We start from the raw sequence: 14,030 nt of genomic DNA, 5'->3' as shown, positions 1-14,030 counted from the left end.
AATATATACACAAATAAATTCTGGAAGCTGTCTTAACGAAGTCAAGGTCAGAAGACGGATCTGGTTTGACCTAAAAAGGAATGTCATCGGTTGGTAAATTTAGTGACCGCACGTGGATGCTACAGGGTATTGTGAAAGGGGCATCTCCGTGCCACCCCGCAACGAGCAGCCTGCTCTGCCTGACCCCAGCCTGGGCAGCACAGAGCCACCTGCCAGGCCAGGGACGTATAGGGGATATACAGCCCCAAACTACCGATACCGGGAAGGCAAACCAAGGCAAGGATGGCTCCCAGCACACCTCTTTTCTTACACATCTCCAGTAGCTCCTGCCACTGCCTATGGCTGTAAAGGCAGCCCTGGGCCAAACAGAGCTTTGGGCATCCTTCTGGGGAGCATGATGCCAAGCCCAAAATAACGAGCTCTGCTAAAAGGCCGGGTGCATTAATTTGTGCTTGGCACCCTGTTGAGAAAGTCACGCAACCTCACGCTGGCAGAGCCCAGGCGGCGCTTGCCAGCATCCGCCTGCAAATGACCGTGCGAATGTCCCCGAAGCGCGCTCCTCACGTCCCCTGCCCAGGCCCGTGGATGCTCCCAAAAGAAACAGGCAATGTCGAGAAATTCAAGTGTGAGGAAGAAAAAGCAAAACCCCGTTAATCCTAGAGCCAGCGGGCGGCAGCAGCCTGCCTTCCCGGGGCTGTCGCCCATGCCCACACAGCTCCTCCGGGTCGGTATGCGGCGAGCTCACGGTGAGCCATGGCAATCCGCAACAGGGTTTCTCCAGGCTTGTGCCCTGTTCCAGTGTCCTGTGTTCTGAGGGGAAAATGGGGATGGGAATCTCCATCTTTTACTGGATGCAGGGGAAACCATAGTGGCAAAGGACGAGGATAAGGCTGAGGTGCTTAATGCTGCCTTTGCCTCAGTCTTTAATAGTAAGGTCAGCTGTTCTCTGGGTACCCAGTCCCCTGAGCCAGGAGACAGGGACAGGAGCAGAACAAAGCTCACATGATCCAAGAGGAAATGGTTAGTGACCTGCTTGGCCAATTAGACATACACAAGTCCATGGGGCCAGAAAGGGTCCACCCAAGGGTACTGAGGGAGCTGGGGGAGGTGCTCACCAAGTCCCTTGCCATCGTCTATCAGCAGTCCTGGATGACTGGGGGAGTTCCATGTGACTGGAGGCTGGCAAATGTGATGCCCATTTACAAGAAGGAATAGAGGCAGAATCTGGGAACTATAACCCTGTCAGTCTGACCTCAGTGCTGGGGAAGGTCATGGAACAGATCATTTTGAGTACCATTGAACAGTATGTCCAGGACAACCAGGAGGGGGGGGGGTTCAGCCGGGGGCAGAGGAGGCTGAGGGGAGCCCTCATTGCTCCCTACAACTGCCTGAGAGGAGGGGGGAGCTGGGGGGGGGAGGTCGGGCTCCGCTCCCAGGGAACGGGCGATGGGATGAGGGGAAACAGCCTCAAGTTGTGCCCGGGCAGGTTTGGGTTGGATATTAGGAAAAATTTCTTCACTGAAAGGGTTATCAGACATTGGAACGGGCTTCCCAGAGAAGTGGTGGAGTCCCCATCCCTGGAGGGATTTAAAAGACGGGTGGACAAGGTGCTTAGGGACAGGGTTTAGTAGTGGACAGGTACAGTTGGACTCTATGATCTTAAAGGTCTTTTCCAACCAAATGATTCTATGATTCTGTGATTCTAATGCACAGAGACAGCCTTTTCCCAAAAGCCTCAACTCTTGAGAAAAGAGAGAAGATGCAGGGGGTTTTGCAAATTGTGGGTGACACCATCTCCTCATGCCCAGGGCAGAAGACAGCGAGCACCACCCTGTAGACAGAAAACTCCTTTTTCTCTGTCAAGAGGTGAAGCCACTTGTATTTTCACATAGTAATGGTACGTGAAAACAGCACCAGCGCCTCCCTTCCACAAATCCTTTACCTATTAGCAAGGAAAGTCGATTACACCTGAGCGGCTCGGAGGACAGCTCTGTCTGACCAAGGCTGGCCGAGGGGCACCCAGGGTAACCAACCTTTCCTTTTGGCAGGTCCTGGAGCATCGCTCTGTCTCTGCTCACAGCAAATTTCCTTCTCCTTCCCAGCCCTGCTCGTTATTCTGTTTTCCCTTCTTCCCTGGCATCCACTCCTTTGAGGGCAGTCGACGCTCATTAAAGCACTTTACCGGATAAATGATTTGCAGTCTCCTGTCTCTGTATCAACCCCCCCCATCTATTCCAGTTTTAAGTATCTACATAATAAAGTACTTACACCTTCTAATACACGATTCCCTGAGCAAACTTTCTCTGCATTCAATTTCAGTGGAACAGCTTCTTGCTTGCTTGGTAATACCAGCAGATCACAGCTGAATGAAGGGATTTTGTCTCAAATAAAAATAGAGGGCATTAAAATTCCTCACCACGCCTTCTACATTTCCTCACCCAGTTAATAGGTAATTTTTTTTGGTAGTTATATTTTAGGATGTTTCCAACCACTCATTCATGTTTGTTTTTCATAATTGGGATTCCAAAGTATTTGTTCTACAACTGCAGCCAAGGGAGCATATTTCATTCTTCAGAGGATCCAGTAATTTTAAAAAGTTGCATCAAAAAAAACCAAAAAAAAAAAAAAAAGAAGGAAAAGAAAAGAAAAGAAAGTTCGCTGTTCTGCCTCCTAGGTGTGTGTTTCACCCCCCTCTCTCAAACGTGGAGCCCGTGATTTTGCAGGAGTCACTGGACCATTTCGACAACCTCCTCCAAGCGAGGTGGGCTCCTTCTGCCAAGGGTCCCGCAGTTCACGCGTGCTAAAAAGCAGATGGAGATTCCAAAAAGCACAGAAATAGGTGGCACTACCTTTGGTCCTGTCTGGCCTGGCATCCCCCGGGCACCGTCGCTGCCAGCTCGTCCCTGCAACAGAGAAAAGCAAAGTCAAATCCCCAAGGGTAAGGCAGGACCGCAGGGACAGCTGCTTTTTGGTCTGCGGCCGAGTGAAGTTTTACTGAAGTTGGAGCTCCCTGTCTGGGGAGCAGCTTCCCTTGGTGAGGGAAAAACCACCGGTCTGGTTTTGAAGCAGTATCCTGAGCCCAGCCTGGCACTAATGAGGGGCGAGAGACAAATGGCAGTGAAGCCATGGGATGCTGGGACCCGGTCACTGATTTTCATTTGAAATAATTATCTTCCAGCACATTTTAAGATGTGCTAATGATGATGTCCACAAATTGAAATGAGATTTTTTTTTTTTTTTTTTTTTTTTTTTTTTAAGAAAGCCCGAAGTAGGTCACATAAAAGACTTTGTCGTTTCTTCTTCTGGCAAGCCAAATCACAAAGAGCCAGAGGATGGAGTGAAATAAAAATCAGCATCGGGGATGTCAACAGAGCGAGTGAGCACGATTTATACCAGCTCCAGAAACCCTCCGGGGACTCCTCACACACTACCAAGACTTGGGGACTGTCCAGACCAGCCCGGAACGTTTATGCAGCTACAACCTCAACGCTGCAGAGCAAAAAAAAAAAAAATGAAGACAGAAGAGTAGGAAGCGTGGACTTGCAATTCTCCCCCATGCCGCCCGGCTTTTAACTCTCATCCTGGTTTGTGTCTGCCCAGATGGACAGAGGGGTCCTGGACCAGCCACCAGCTGGCCGCCCGCCTGCTCTTGTGCAATGCTCTCGGTGCTCAGAAATTGTTTGGCAGCAGAAATCATTTTTAGCAGAAATTGTAGTTAATGCAGTTGTCAGCACGGCTCCCAGGACACTCACCCTGCGGCCTGGTTTTCCTGCCGGACCGGGAGGACCCTGGATGCCTCGTGGACCCTGCAAGGCAGCAAGGAGAGAGGAAGAAATGCCATCACCCGAAGGCACGACAGACGGACCCAGTGCCTGCTGGCATCGCAGATCAGGCGCTGCTGAGGCTGTCAGGGTCACCAGGGCTACAAAATGGGACGTGAACCCCTCAAGCAGAGCCCGTGGTTCCAAATACATAGGAAAGGCTCAGGACTGAGCATCTCCGGACAAGAATTGCACACATTAATCTACAGGGAAGCTTTTACCCTGCAAGCAGCCCCATGTGGTGGAGACAAACTTCCCCCACCATCAGAAAATGGGAACTTTCCCTTAATGCAGGATTTACGGCTTGGAAGAACAATCTCCGGAGCATTAAGCGAACTCCCCATGCTCCAACCTATCTCGTTTTTACAGGACTCCTCCGCGGATGGATGTCTTTGCAGGCAAGGACTACCACCTGCAGAATTTTACACTGTTGGCTTAAAATTATGTCTCAAGTCTGCATTTGGGTATTTAAAGGGACATTTATATGCAAAACAGATGTTCCCACACCTTCCTACTGTCAGCTGGCATTGGGTTATTGAACTGTCCCTTCACAACAGCCTCTAGAGCAGGACTGGCTGCTCCACGCCTGTGTTTCCCCCAGATCCCCCCGGGTCACCCCATCTGCCCATACTCACCTGAGGTCCCATTTCTCCAGCTTCTCCCTTTAGTCCTCCACTGCCTGGGGGTCCCTTTGGACAGAGAACATGATTTATTACATTTTTCCACAACAGAGCCCGAGGCAAGAATCATACCATGTTAAGAAAGAGCCATTCATGCAGGTAACCCAGATTATCCATGGAGCTGGCGCCAGCTGGGTCTGCTCTGTCCATGCTTGTCCATTCACTTACCATGGGGCCCGGCCGTCCCGTCAGACCCATTGGACCTGCTGGTCCTCTCAGTGCCAGCTGCAACAGAAAGAAAAACATTGCTCAGTTGGTGTCTCTGCTTCATTGCTTCAACAGGACAGAGCCACCATCGTGCCACCAGCCACACGTTCTCTCCGTGCCCTGAGAACCACGAATCCTTGGAGCAATGTCCATACCCTCAGCGAATTCACCCAAGAACGTCCAACCTGCTGCCCCACCAACTCCTTGCTGCATCCACAAATGGGCCAAGCCCCCAGAGGGTGCATGTTTTGGCTGAGAGGACACACAGACCTACACCCCATCCGCCTGTAGGCATCCTCCCCCCATACACCCATCCTGCATGTGAAGCACAACCCCCCTGTAGATGCGTACAGACCCTGGCCCAGACCCAGGGCAGATGGAGGGGTGAGGAGTTACCTGCACTTGAACCAGATGAGAATCTGCCTCTGCAGGTCAGATCCCCTTTTCCACCATCACGTATAGACACAAGAAAATGGATGCTTTTGGCAACAAATTATTGAAGGTAAATGTCAAAACTTCGCCTGGACAGGCTATAGGGCTTTGCTCATGTATGTATTTATGATCCTAGGAGTTCAATTTTGGGGGAATTTCCCCCCCCCCCCTTTTTTTTTTTGGTTACTACTTCATATCCTGCAAACAGAACGATGATTCTATTTGCAACAGGGGGCTTTTAGCTCAATAATTAAGGAGTCATGTACCCATGCATCAAGTCAGTAATTTCTACGGTGGGTAATGGGGCTGGTCCACACTTTAAAACATCACTCGGACAATTTGTTCCCTCGTGACAATTCAACACTTTAAAAGAGTTGTAATTATCTGTGTACTCCTGTAATTAAAACCTACCCGTGATTGCACTTGGAATGGCATAAATATTGCACAAATGCTAGGTTATGTGGCATCTTTTTACAACATCCCATCAAAAGGGAGATGCTCTGAAACACTGCCGGCTGGGACAATGTTCGGTGTCTAATGAAAGCCAAATTTTAAGGGAATAAATCAACCTAATAATGCAATTAACAATGATAACAAGAAAAACAAACCCTAAAAAAGGAAAGAAGATAGCCTTCCCCCCCCCGCCCCGCAGGACCCCTGTTCCATTCCTGCCTGTCCCTTCCCCACAAAAAAAAATGTCATTTATTTCCCTTTCTGCTTTGCTGTCAGGGTTTTCAGATGAAGTTGTCTGACAATAGGTTGACATTAACCAAGAAATGGATTTTTTCCTTTATGGAAATATTCAACTTTTCATCCAGAGTGCAGAAGTCACCCAGGATTTGTTTGTTTTTTAAATTTTTCCCCAAACCCAAACATTAAAAAAACCAGAGAAAGGGGACTTTGAGTGAGGGGAAGGAGGTTCGTTGGTTTTTTTCACAACAGTCACAATTTTCAACAGGCAGAAAAAAAAAGAGCAAAACCAGAGAGTCTGACAAAGCAGATGCTTCTCATGAAACGCTCATCTGGACAAAACCTCTGTTTCCCAACAAAATCAAATGCTGATGGAAAAACTGTAGGCAGCCTTGAAATGAAGGCTGACAAGGTAACACCAGAAACATAATCCAGCAATATTATTCTCAGAGCAAGGTTAATGGACAGGAAAATGCAGCGGCTGGCGGCATCAGGGCCCTATATTCTACCTGAATATGTAGAAAATCAAACTCCTTTGTAAAAGGGGAGTTGGATGGAAACCAGAATAACCTCAGCGAAGCCAAAACCCTCATTATAAACTTAAAAGGGGCATGTGCCACCCAGCTGGGTGGAGACCCCAATGGACTTTATTTCATTCAAGGGTGAAATAAATTGGGTTTTAGCCTATTTCAGCAGCCCAGCCCAAAAAGTCAGCACTAAAGCGACCACCAACAGCTCTGAATAACAGACTGGCTACGTCGGAGCCACGCATCCCAGCTGCGGACAGATGTGGGCTTCAGACCTGAGGAGCACACCTAGGCTCCGTCCCTGGGTGGCTGCATTTGGCAGGGAGAGGAGCAATGCCCAAAGCTGTGTCCCTCTATGCACTGCCCCCCTAAACTGTCTTATATTTTCCCCTTTACTGCAAGGGTGTGCTCACAGCCAGAATTTGGTCCCTCCAGGGCAAGATCAGGGCAAACACAGCAGGAAGGCACTTCTGGGGTCCCCACGCGTTCCCTTCTGCTGTGGTGGTGCCTCTTGCACCTCTGCTTTTAACGTGTCCATGATCAAATGTAACTTCACACAAGCGCTCATGGAAGAAAAATGTCAAAGCTGTACTGGCTAGAAATTAAGTTTTATTTTGAACAGATGAGTATGAAGCCTTATACATGATGAGCCTACGGTACTCATCTAGGCGGGGAACAGGAGTTGTACTGGGAACGTGCATGGCCGAGCTTGTTTCACCAGTGAGCCTACGCAATAAATACTGCCAGGGATTATTTGATCATCAATCAATAAGGTCATCTGAGAAAAAAAACTTGCATGGATAGTCATCATGTATTTCCAAATAAATACATTGAAGAAAATTGCAGTCTGCCTGTTGAGATTCGTGGAGCCGGGAACAGCTTACGTCTGTGACATGCACTTCATTATAATGATTTACTAGGGGGGAAAAAAAAAGCAAGAAAGAAAGAAAGAAGGAAAAACCCCCAGAGCACGTACCACAACCACATATCACCTCTCAAAACCGTCAGTGTAAACAGCAAACACTGCTGAAGCCAACAGGTCTATGTTTGCTGGCACCAGCAGAAGGCCTGGTCCAAGGTCTGTTGGCAATATAAACCCACATTTCTAGGGCTTGGCCTATTTTTGGCCATTAGTAGAAGGCCATGTTCATCCAGATGTCATCACCTCAAGCCACACAAGCCAATCCCACCTCAGATGAGAGGCTGTTACCACCACCAGCACCATGGATGGTGCAAGTGTGAAGATACCTCCTCTGGCACATTTATTCTGGTCCTCCTTGGCTTCCTCGGTCACCTGCTGGCAAGAGACATGGCCCACCACCCTTCACTTACCCTGGCCTGCTGCAAGATGGCTTGGGCTTGGGCCTCCTGGGCTGAAACGAGAGGTCCTTTAGATCCAGCATCTCCTCCTCCACTAAAGCGGAACTGATGGGAACAAGATGTAGAGAAAGCAGGTCACGGGGTTGCTGTCCCTCCACCCTCACACCAGCCTAACTCCTGAACAACTCTATTCAGCATGACTGACCCAACCCCATGGCTGTCCTTCCAGACCATCCCATTAACCATCGCACTCTCAGGTCACCCAGCCCACAGGCACAAAACCGACCCTTTCCCATGCCCGTACCCATACAGCAAATTCTGCCAGCTCAAAGTAACACACAAAGAGAGGGATTGTAGGCTCTGAACTGGAAGGACCTCACACACCAATGTTCAAAACTAAATGCAAAGTTCTCACAGGGCTGATATTCCCCGTGCGGATGCTGTTGGCCAGCAGACCCCTGGAGATGGGGTTGCATCAGGTTATTTGGCCGTAGCTGCCTGTTTGCCCCCAGACAAAGGCTGTATTTCTCAAGCGTGGCAGCATGCTTCAAAGAACAGTTTGGCCTATTGTTCAACCCAGGATCTTTCAGCACACAAAAGATTAAAAAAAAAACCCCAAGCATTAATGTTTTATTTTCCCAAACTTGAAAAGGGAAGGAGTTTCATGTTTTCTTCTGCCTCTTCCACCCCCAACAGCTACAAGCCTGCTTTCCAGGACACACACCCTTCTCCTGCCTTAATTGCATGTGCATTTGGCGTTTTGCATGAAGGGCTCTCCAGGCTGCAGAACCTACTTGGACGGCTCTTTCACCTCCATTTCACCTCTGCGTTTCACTTGGTTGGCGCTAGGTACACAACCACACGAACTTGGCAAGGATATTCAAAGAGATGCAGTTTACAGGCCTATGGTTGGGTACTGTAGGGGCCAACAAACGTATTGTAATGGCCAGCTAAACTCCATGTTGAGCACTTGGCCCAGGCTGTCCTAGGCACCCTGCCAGGAACCTACACGAGCATCACCCTACCATTTGGAGCCCGTACAAGAGTGCTGTGGTTTTGCACTAAAGATTCTTTCCCTTTCGTTCCTAACCACTTATTTTCAGCAGCAAGTTTCTTTGGGGGTTTCTCGCATCAAAGCAGACACAAAATATAACCATTCCTTTAGCATCCCAGGACCAAGAAGGCAGACTCAGTACTTGCTACCTTCATGCACAAGAAAAAAAGCAATGCAAATTAACCACTGGTCATCAAAAGAGACCGGCTCATTCAGGTGCTTACAACTTCAGCACCTGCTTTGAAGAGCTGCTAGAGGTTCCTCACTGTAGGAGAAAGAGTTCTGCCTGGAAATTGGTCCCTTGGAGGTGTCTTCAGTTGCTTCTTCATGACTTTCATTCTCCAGCACCATGCTCAGCCAGAAACCTTTAATCTTATTCATCGCTTCTGAAAAATTTAACCTACCTGCCCTTTGCTTTTGACCAGTGAAGGTTACAGTGCTTTGCAGAAAGTAAATTTACAAGGGGAACCATCCAGATCCATCTTTTATACCAAGGAAAACGTGTCCTTGGTGTAAAAGAGATGGGAGACTTCTGCAAGAACAGGCACTAAGCAGTAGCAAAGCCAAGAAGCCAGACTCATTTCAATGCTTTTTTAGTTATGCTTGTACTTACAGGCAACATAAGCATTGTCCCTGGCGGTCCTGGTAAACCATCTGCTCCTGGAAGACCTGGGCGACCTGGTGGTCCCTACAAGAACAAATAGAAATAAACTTCTATAGTGTCATTTAAAACATGTCTATATGTAGTTGTGGCTGTAAGGACATATGTCATGATACAAAAGACTCCCTATCTCGACAGACAGGCATCGAGCATGTAGGCATCTCAATGATACGGTGAATTTTGTGGAAGCATGTCTGCAAGTACGCACAATTTTTCTTAGTAATTCCCTCTCCTTACATCCTGGCCCCCATATATCCAGGGTCTGCCATATGCAATTTTCGAGCGAGCAATAAAAGTCTCTGCAATGTTCCAAGTTAATGGAATCAATGTTTAGTTAGGTCTGTTAAAACCTATTAAAAAAGTATATGAAATTTCATAACTCAGGTCAGTGAGATAGAAATGTGGAAAGATAAATACATTTCCGTACATGTTCAGTCATCTGGGTCATTCAATTTTTCTCTCTTCTGTCTTTTTTTCCCCAGTCCTATGAGGCTACTTCTGTCTACAAGGGAGTGATCCTGTCAGTGGCTGTAAATCAGCAAACCCCTGAGGATCTCAATGGAGCTGTGCTGATTAACATCAGCTGAGTATCTTTAACTTGTATTAAAGAAACAAGTATGCAGTAAAAGATCTATTGATGAACCTATAAATAATCAAATATGGCCAATTTTCCTAAGACAGCCCATAGATTGTTTGTATTCCCAACCCCATACTTGGCAAAAAGTTTAAGTTAACCCAAATTTGCACATCCATCCAGCAACGTTACAGGCAAATGAGGGTGACATCCAGCTACTCAATGGGCATGCCTAATTGCAATTTTCACACCAGCTTAAGGAGCCCAAGGCAAGAGTGACTCGATCACATCCCAGTGAGGCCAAGAGGAGCCCTGGTGCTCATTTCATGGCAAGACAGACAGGACTGCCTGGCCAACAGCTCAAGCTTGAGGACTTGGGTGCTCCCCTATTTAGTAAACACCAGTAAGAAATTCATCTGTGGAGAACCAAGGCTCTTGGAAGGGCAAGCAGCAAACACCTAGGTTGGCTCCCATTCCCTTCAACCTGCCTGAAGCCCTCCAGCCTGTACAGACACCAAACAAAATGAAAATAAAACCCTGCCACAAATCACAGACGCATATGGACATGTTACAGGGACACAGAAGAGCCAGGCCCTGCCCCAGAAAGTCACACACTCACCCTGCCAGGCAAAGGGGGGTGGATAAAGGTGGGAGGGGGAGGAGGAAAAGAGATATAGGTAACAAAGTCCCTAAAAATCAAAACATTTAAAAAAACCAAACCATTTGATGTGTTATCCTTGCCCTACTGTCTTCCAGCAAGATCTTGGTGCATCTCTTTGCATCTCTCACATCTCTCTGTTCCCTCCTCCTCCATTCCCTCTATGCCGTGTTCGACTTCGCATCTCCCTCGTCAACTCCCTCTTAAAAAGGAACCCAAACCATTCAAGCCAAAGTTTCAAGCACTAAATTAGAGCCCAGCACCAGGGTGGGGGTGCAGAGCTGCCGCTGCTCCACCCTGCCCCAGCCCACGCATCGCTCCGGCCAGGCTGGGGCTGGACCTGCCCCACAATTACAGGGCAGAGCAGCGCTACGGACAAGGACCCGATGTCTGCACCGCAACCGGCCCGGAATAACAACGCTGCCTCCAGGGCTGCAGCAGACAGCACTGCAGCCAGTGATTTATCAGCAAAAAAGAAAAAAAAAAAAAAGAAAAAACCCAAACCCAAACCAGCAGCTCCCGTAGTGCTGAAGGGAGACTGCATAACACACCAGCCCATCCATTTTTCACGACAGGCTCATGATGTTACATTCACGCTGTTTACTTAGTCTGGCCGACACCGGAGTCCCTGACTCCGCTGATGAGGTGCAGAGGGCAGTCCCATCTGTTGGAGCAGAAGCACAATAAATAATTTAGACCAGACTCATTTTATATAATAAACTTTCTTCCCTCGCTCTCTTCTTTAATGCCGGCCCTGCATATGATGGATCAGGAATGAGCTTGTTTATCTCCCTGGGTGCACTCTGCCTGACAAATGTTGATGCAATGTTTTTATACATAAACGCCTCTTTTTGTTTCAGGTTGGGTGCGTGAAGTCTTTTCCTTGTGGGGTAGAACAGTGTGGGGCAATGGTATAGAGGAAAAATCAAACCCATAAAACACTTTATGAATTTAAACTCATAAATGCCTCCAAGAAATGCAGCATGCCAGACTCTCAGGTGGTGTAAATCTGTGTCGCTCTCATTATGTAAATAGAGATTTGCTGATATATAGCAGCCAGGGATGGGGACTTCAACTTCCCTTTGGTGCAGTGCTCTAAAATGCCATGCTGAGTGCAAACGCTAATGCAATATTTCAAGGGAACGTTTAAACCTCGGCGTGTCAGTGCTCGGGCTCCTCGCGTGGCAGACGGAGTGGTGCCCAGCAGCCCACAGTATGCACCCTCAAAATTTGCCTGAAGTCTCTCTCAGATTATTTTTCAGCCTTGGTCAGAAAATTATACAACAGAAGATCAACCTGATCTAATTAGCGGTGTCCCTGCTCCTGCAGGGGGGTTAGGCTAGATGACCTCTAGGGGTCCCTTCCAACCCAAAACGTTCTATGATTCTATGATCTTTCTCGCAGGATTTGGGGTCTTCTAGGTAAAGCAGCGCTTGCCACCAGATGGATAAAACACCCTGGAAATGTCAAGCCTTTCAGAACCCCAATGAGGATTTTAGGGACCTCTTACACTTCTGAGATGCAAATCTGTCCTCGGGGGGGAATAAATCCTTTGGGACGCAAGGACTGTATGCTCTTGGAAGATCCAGCTGTTGCTTTGGGACCCGCCTTGCCCCAGAGGCTGATCAAGCCCGGAGCACCCAAACACCCCAGATTTCCAAACACGCGGCGGGGTCGGTGACGGAGCTGCCGTTTGCTTTAATGCTGCAGCTCATCTCGTTCAAAGGAGCACATTTTCCCACTTTCTTCATTCCAGCCCAGAGCACCCATGAAATAGCTCTCCAAGTGCCATATTTTCTTCTTCCCACTGCTCAAAGAAGCCTGCCTAAGTCATCCTAAGCCACCCTCCCCCCCGACGCATCCTCTGAAACCTCCCACAAACAGGCTGCTCCGCAGCTTTGCCGGTGACGCAAGCCCTTCTTCGCATTGTAAAATAACTGGGATAAATGAACAAACTGACACGATGAATAAAACAGAGCTAAATGAGTGTTGGCCAATATTAACATAGCTGAATAGTGTTGGTATATTAATTCAGTGCACCTGCCTGATTGCGAATAAAAAGTCTTTCTGTCAGATGCAGGCATAGGAAACGTTCCGCACTGTACACATATAAGCGTCATGTAAATTCATGAGCTATGCGCAGGGTTAATAATAAACAAATTAAAAGAGGAGCTGCTCTAATTGAAAAGGAGTATTTTAATACAGTGGCAGCTCCTGGCTCTGCAAGTTCGTCACTCCTCTATGCACAGTATGTTGTATTACATTCTGTTCTGGACACTCAGAAAAGCGGGATGTGCCGTCTGTGCTAGAATGCAAATTCCGCCTTTCATTGCAGGGTGTGGAGCAACCTCACCAGGGACCCTGCGTCTGCTGCAGATTGGCTTTGCCCGGCTATTCAAGAGGAGCCTGGCCAGAAACGTCTCCATCTGCCTGGGCAAAAGGCAGAAACCCTGACCCCCTCGTCCCCAGGGTCAGCATCCATCCGGTCAGGCAACGGAATTCTTTGGAGCAGAAATCAAGGGGAGAAAAGAAAGCCGGGCAAGGCGTAGGATGCGTGCAGGGTGAAAACCCATCACGAGCCCGATGAAGCCACACAGCTCTTTTGACTAATCCTAGACCGCTGCGAGATGCAAAACCCCTGCTGGGACCTCGCCCAGCTTGCCCATCCTCTGTAAGCCCGACAGCCAAGGATGCAGAGCCCTCCCTCGGTCCTTCTGCCGGAGTAGCGCAGGAGGAACCAGGACCATGGTGTCTCAAGGGTTAAGCCAACCTCTCCGAGCAGTGGTCCTGGCTCCGGGCCATGGGCTGAGCCCACAGCTGCGTATTGACTTTCTGAGCTTGCAGGCGCCCGATCGATGGAGCACAGTCAGGGCCTCTCGTTCTCAATCATGTCACAACCACAAGAAACATTATTACTGTTCCATCAAAAAACAATAAATACACCGGGAGTGGAAAATGAGGTGGGGGTCTTTACAGCAATGCTCCAGGGGAGATGGGGGAGTGCGGCGGCCAGCGGACTCCAGCCAAGTCCCCAGGGACCAACAAGGCCTTAATTAAAAAAAAAAAAAAAAATAATAACCCCAAAGCAAAAACCCAAAACCCCTGCAGGGCCCAGGTTAGGGTCGTTGCCACAAGAATGCCCCAACACGTGAGTAATCTCTTCAAGTACCCCTTAAAACAACAGCAGACGCTTCCCAGCAGAGGCCAGCAATGATTTTATTCCTCTCAGCAGCTGTATTTTTGCAATGTGCCCGTCATCAGGCTGGGAGGTGAACGCTGCAGGTTTGGAGCCAGCTGGTTGCTTTGTCCTCCAGCAGGAAAGCTGGGAACGCAACCCCTCCTGCCCGTGCCCCGGGGGGGAAGGCAGCCAGGACCCGGGGAGCCCCAAATCCACCCCGTTGGGACC

At 48.7% G+C, this 14,030-nt stretch overlaps 1 protein-coding gene across 1 annotated transcript in view; it reads right to left on the bottom strand.

The window, feature by feature from the left end:
- Positions 1-14,030, bottom strand: part of COL5A1 (collagen type V alpha 1 chain) — a 130,971-nt gene that overhangs the window by 60,459 nt on the left and 56,482 nt on the right. Inside the window, 6 exon segments of the mRNA XM_009642264.2 lie at positions 2,850-2,903; positions 3,753-3,806; positions 4,457-4,510; positions 4,670-4,726; positions 7,690-7,782; positions 9,345-9,419. Of these exon segments, the coding sequence (XP_009640559.2) occupies positions 2,850-2,903; positions 3,753-3,806; positions 4,457-4,510; positions 4,670-4,726; positions 7,690-7,782; positions 9,345-9,419 (387 nt within the window).

This window comes from Egretta garzetta, unplaced genomic scaffold (genome assembly GCF_000687185.1).
Source record: "Egretta garzetta isolate BGI_Z169 unplaced genomic scaffold, ASM68718v1 scaffold417, whole genome shotgun sequence".
Taxonomy (NCBI): Eukaryota; Metazoa; Chordata; class Aves; order Pelecaniformes; family Ardeidae; genus Egretta; species Egretta garzetta.
The sequence above is the reverse complement of the archived record's forward strand: the minus strand, read 5'-3'. Positions and strand labels throughout refer to the sequence as shown.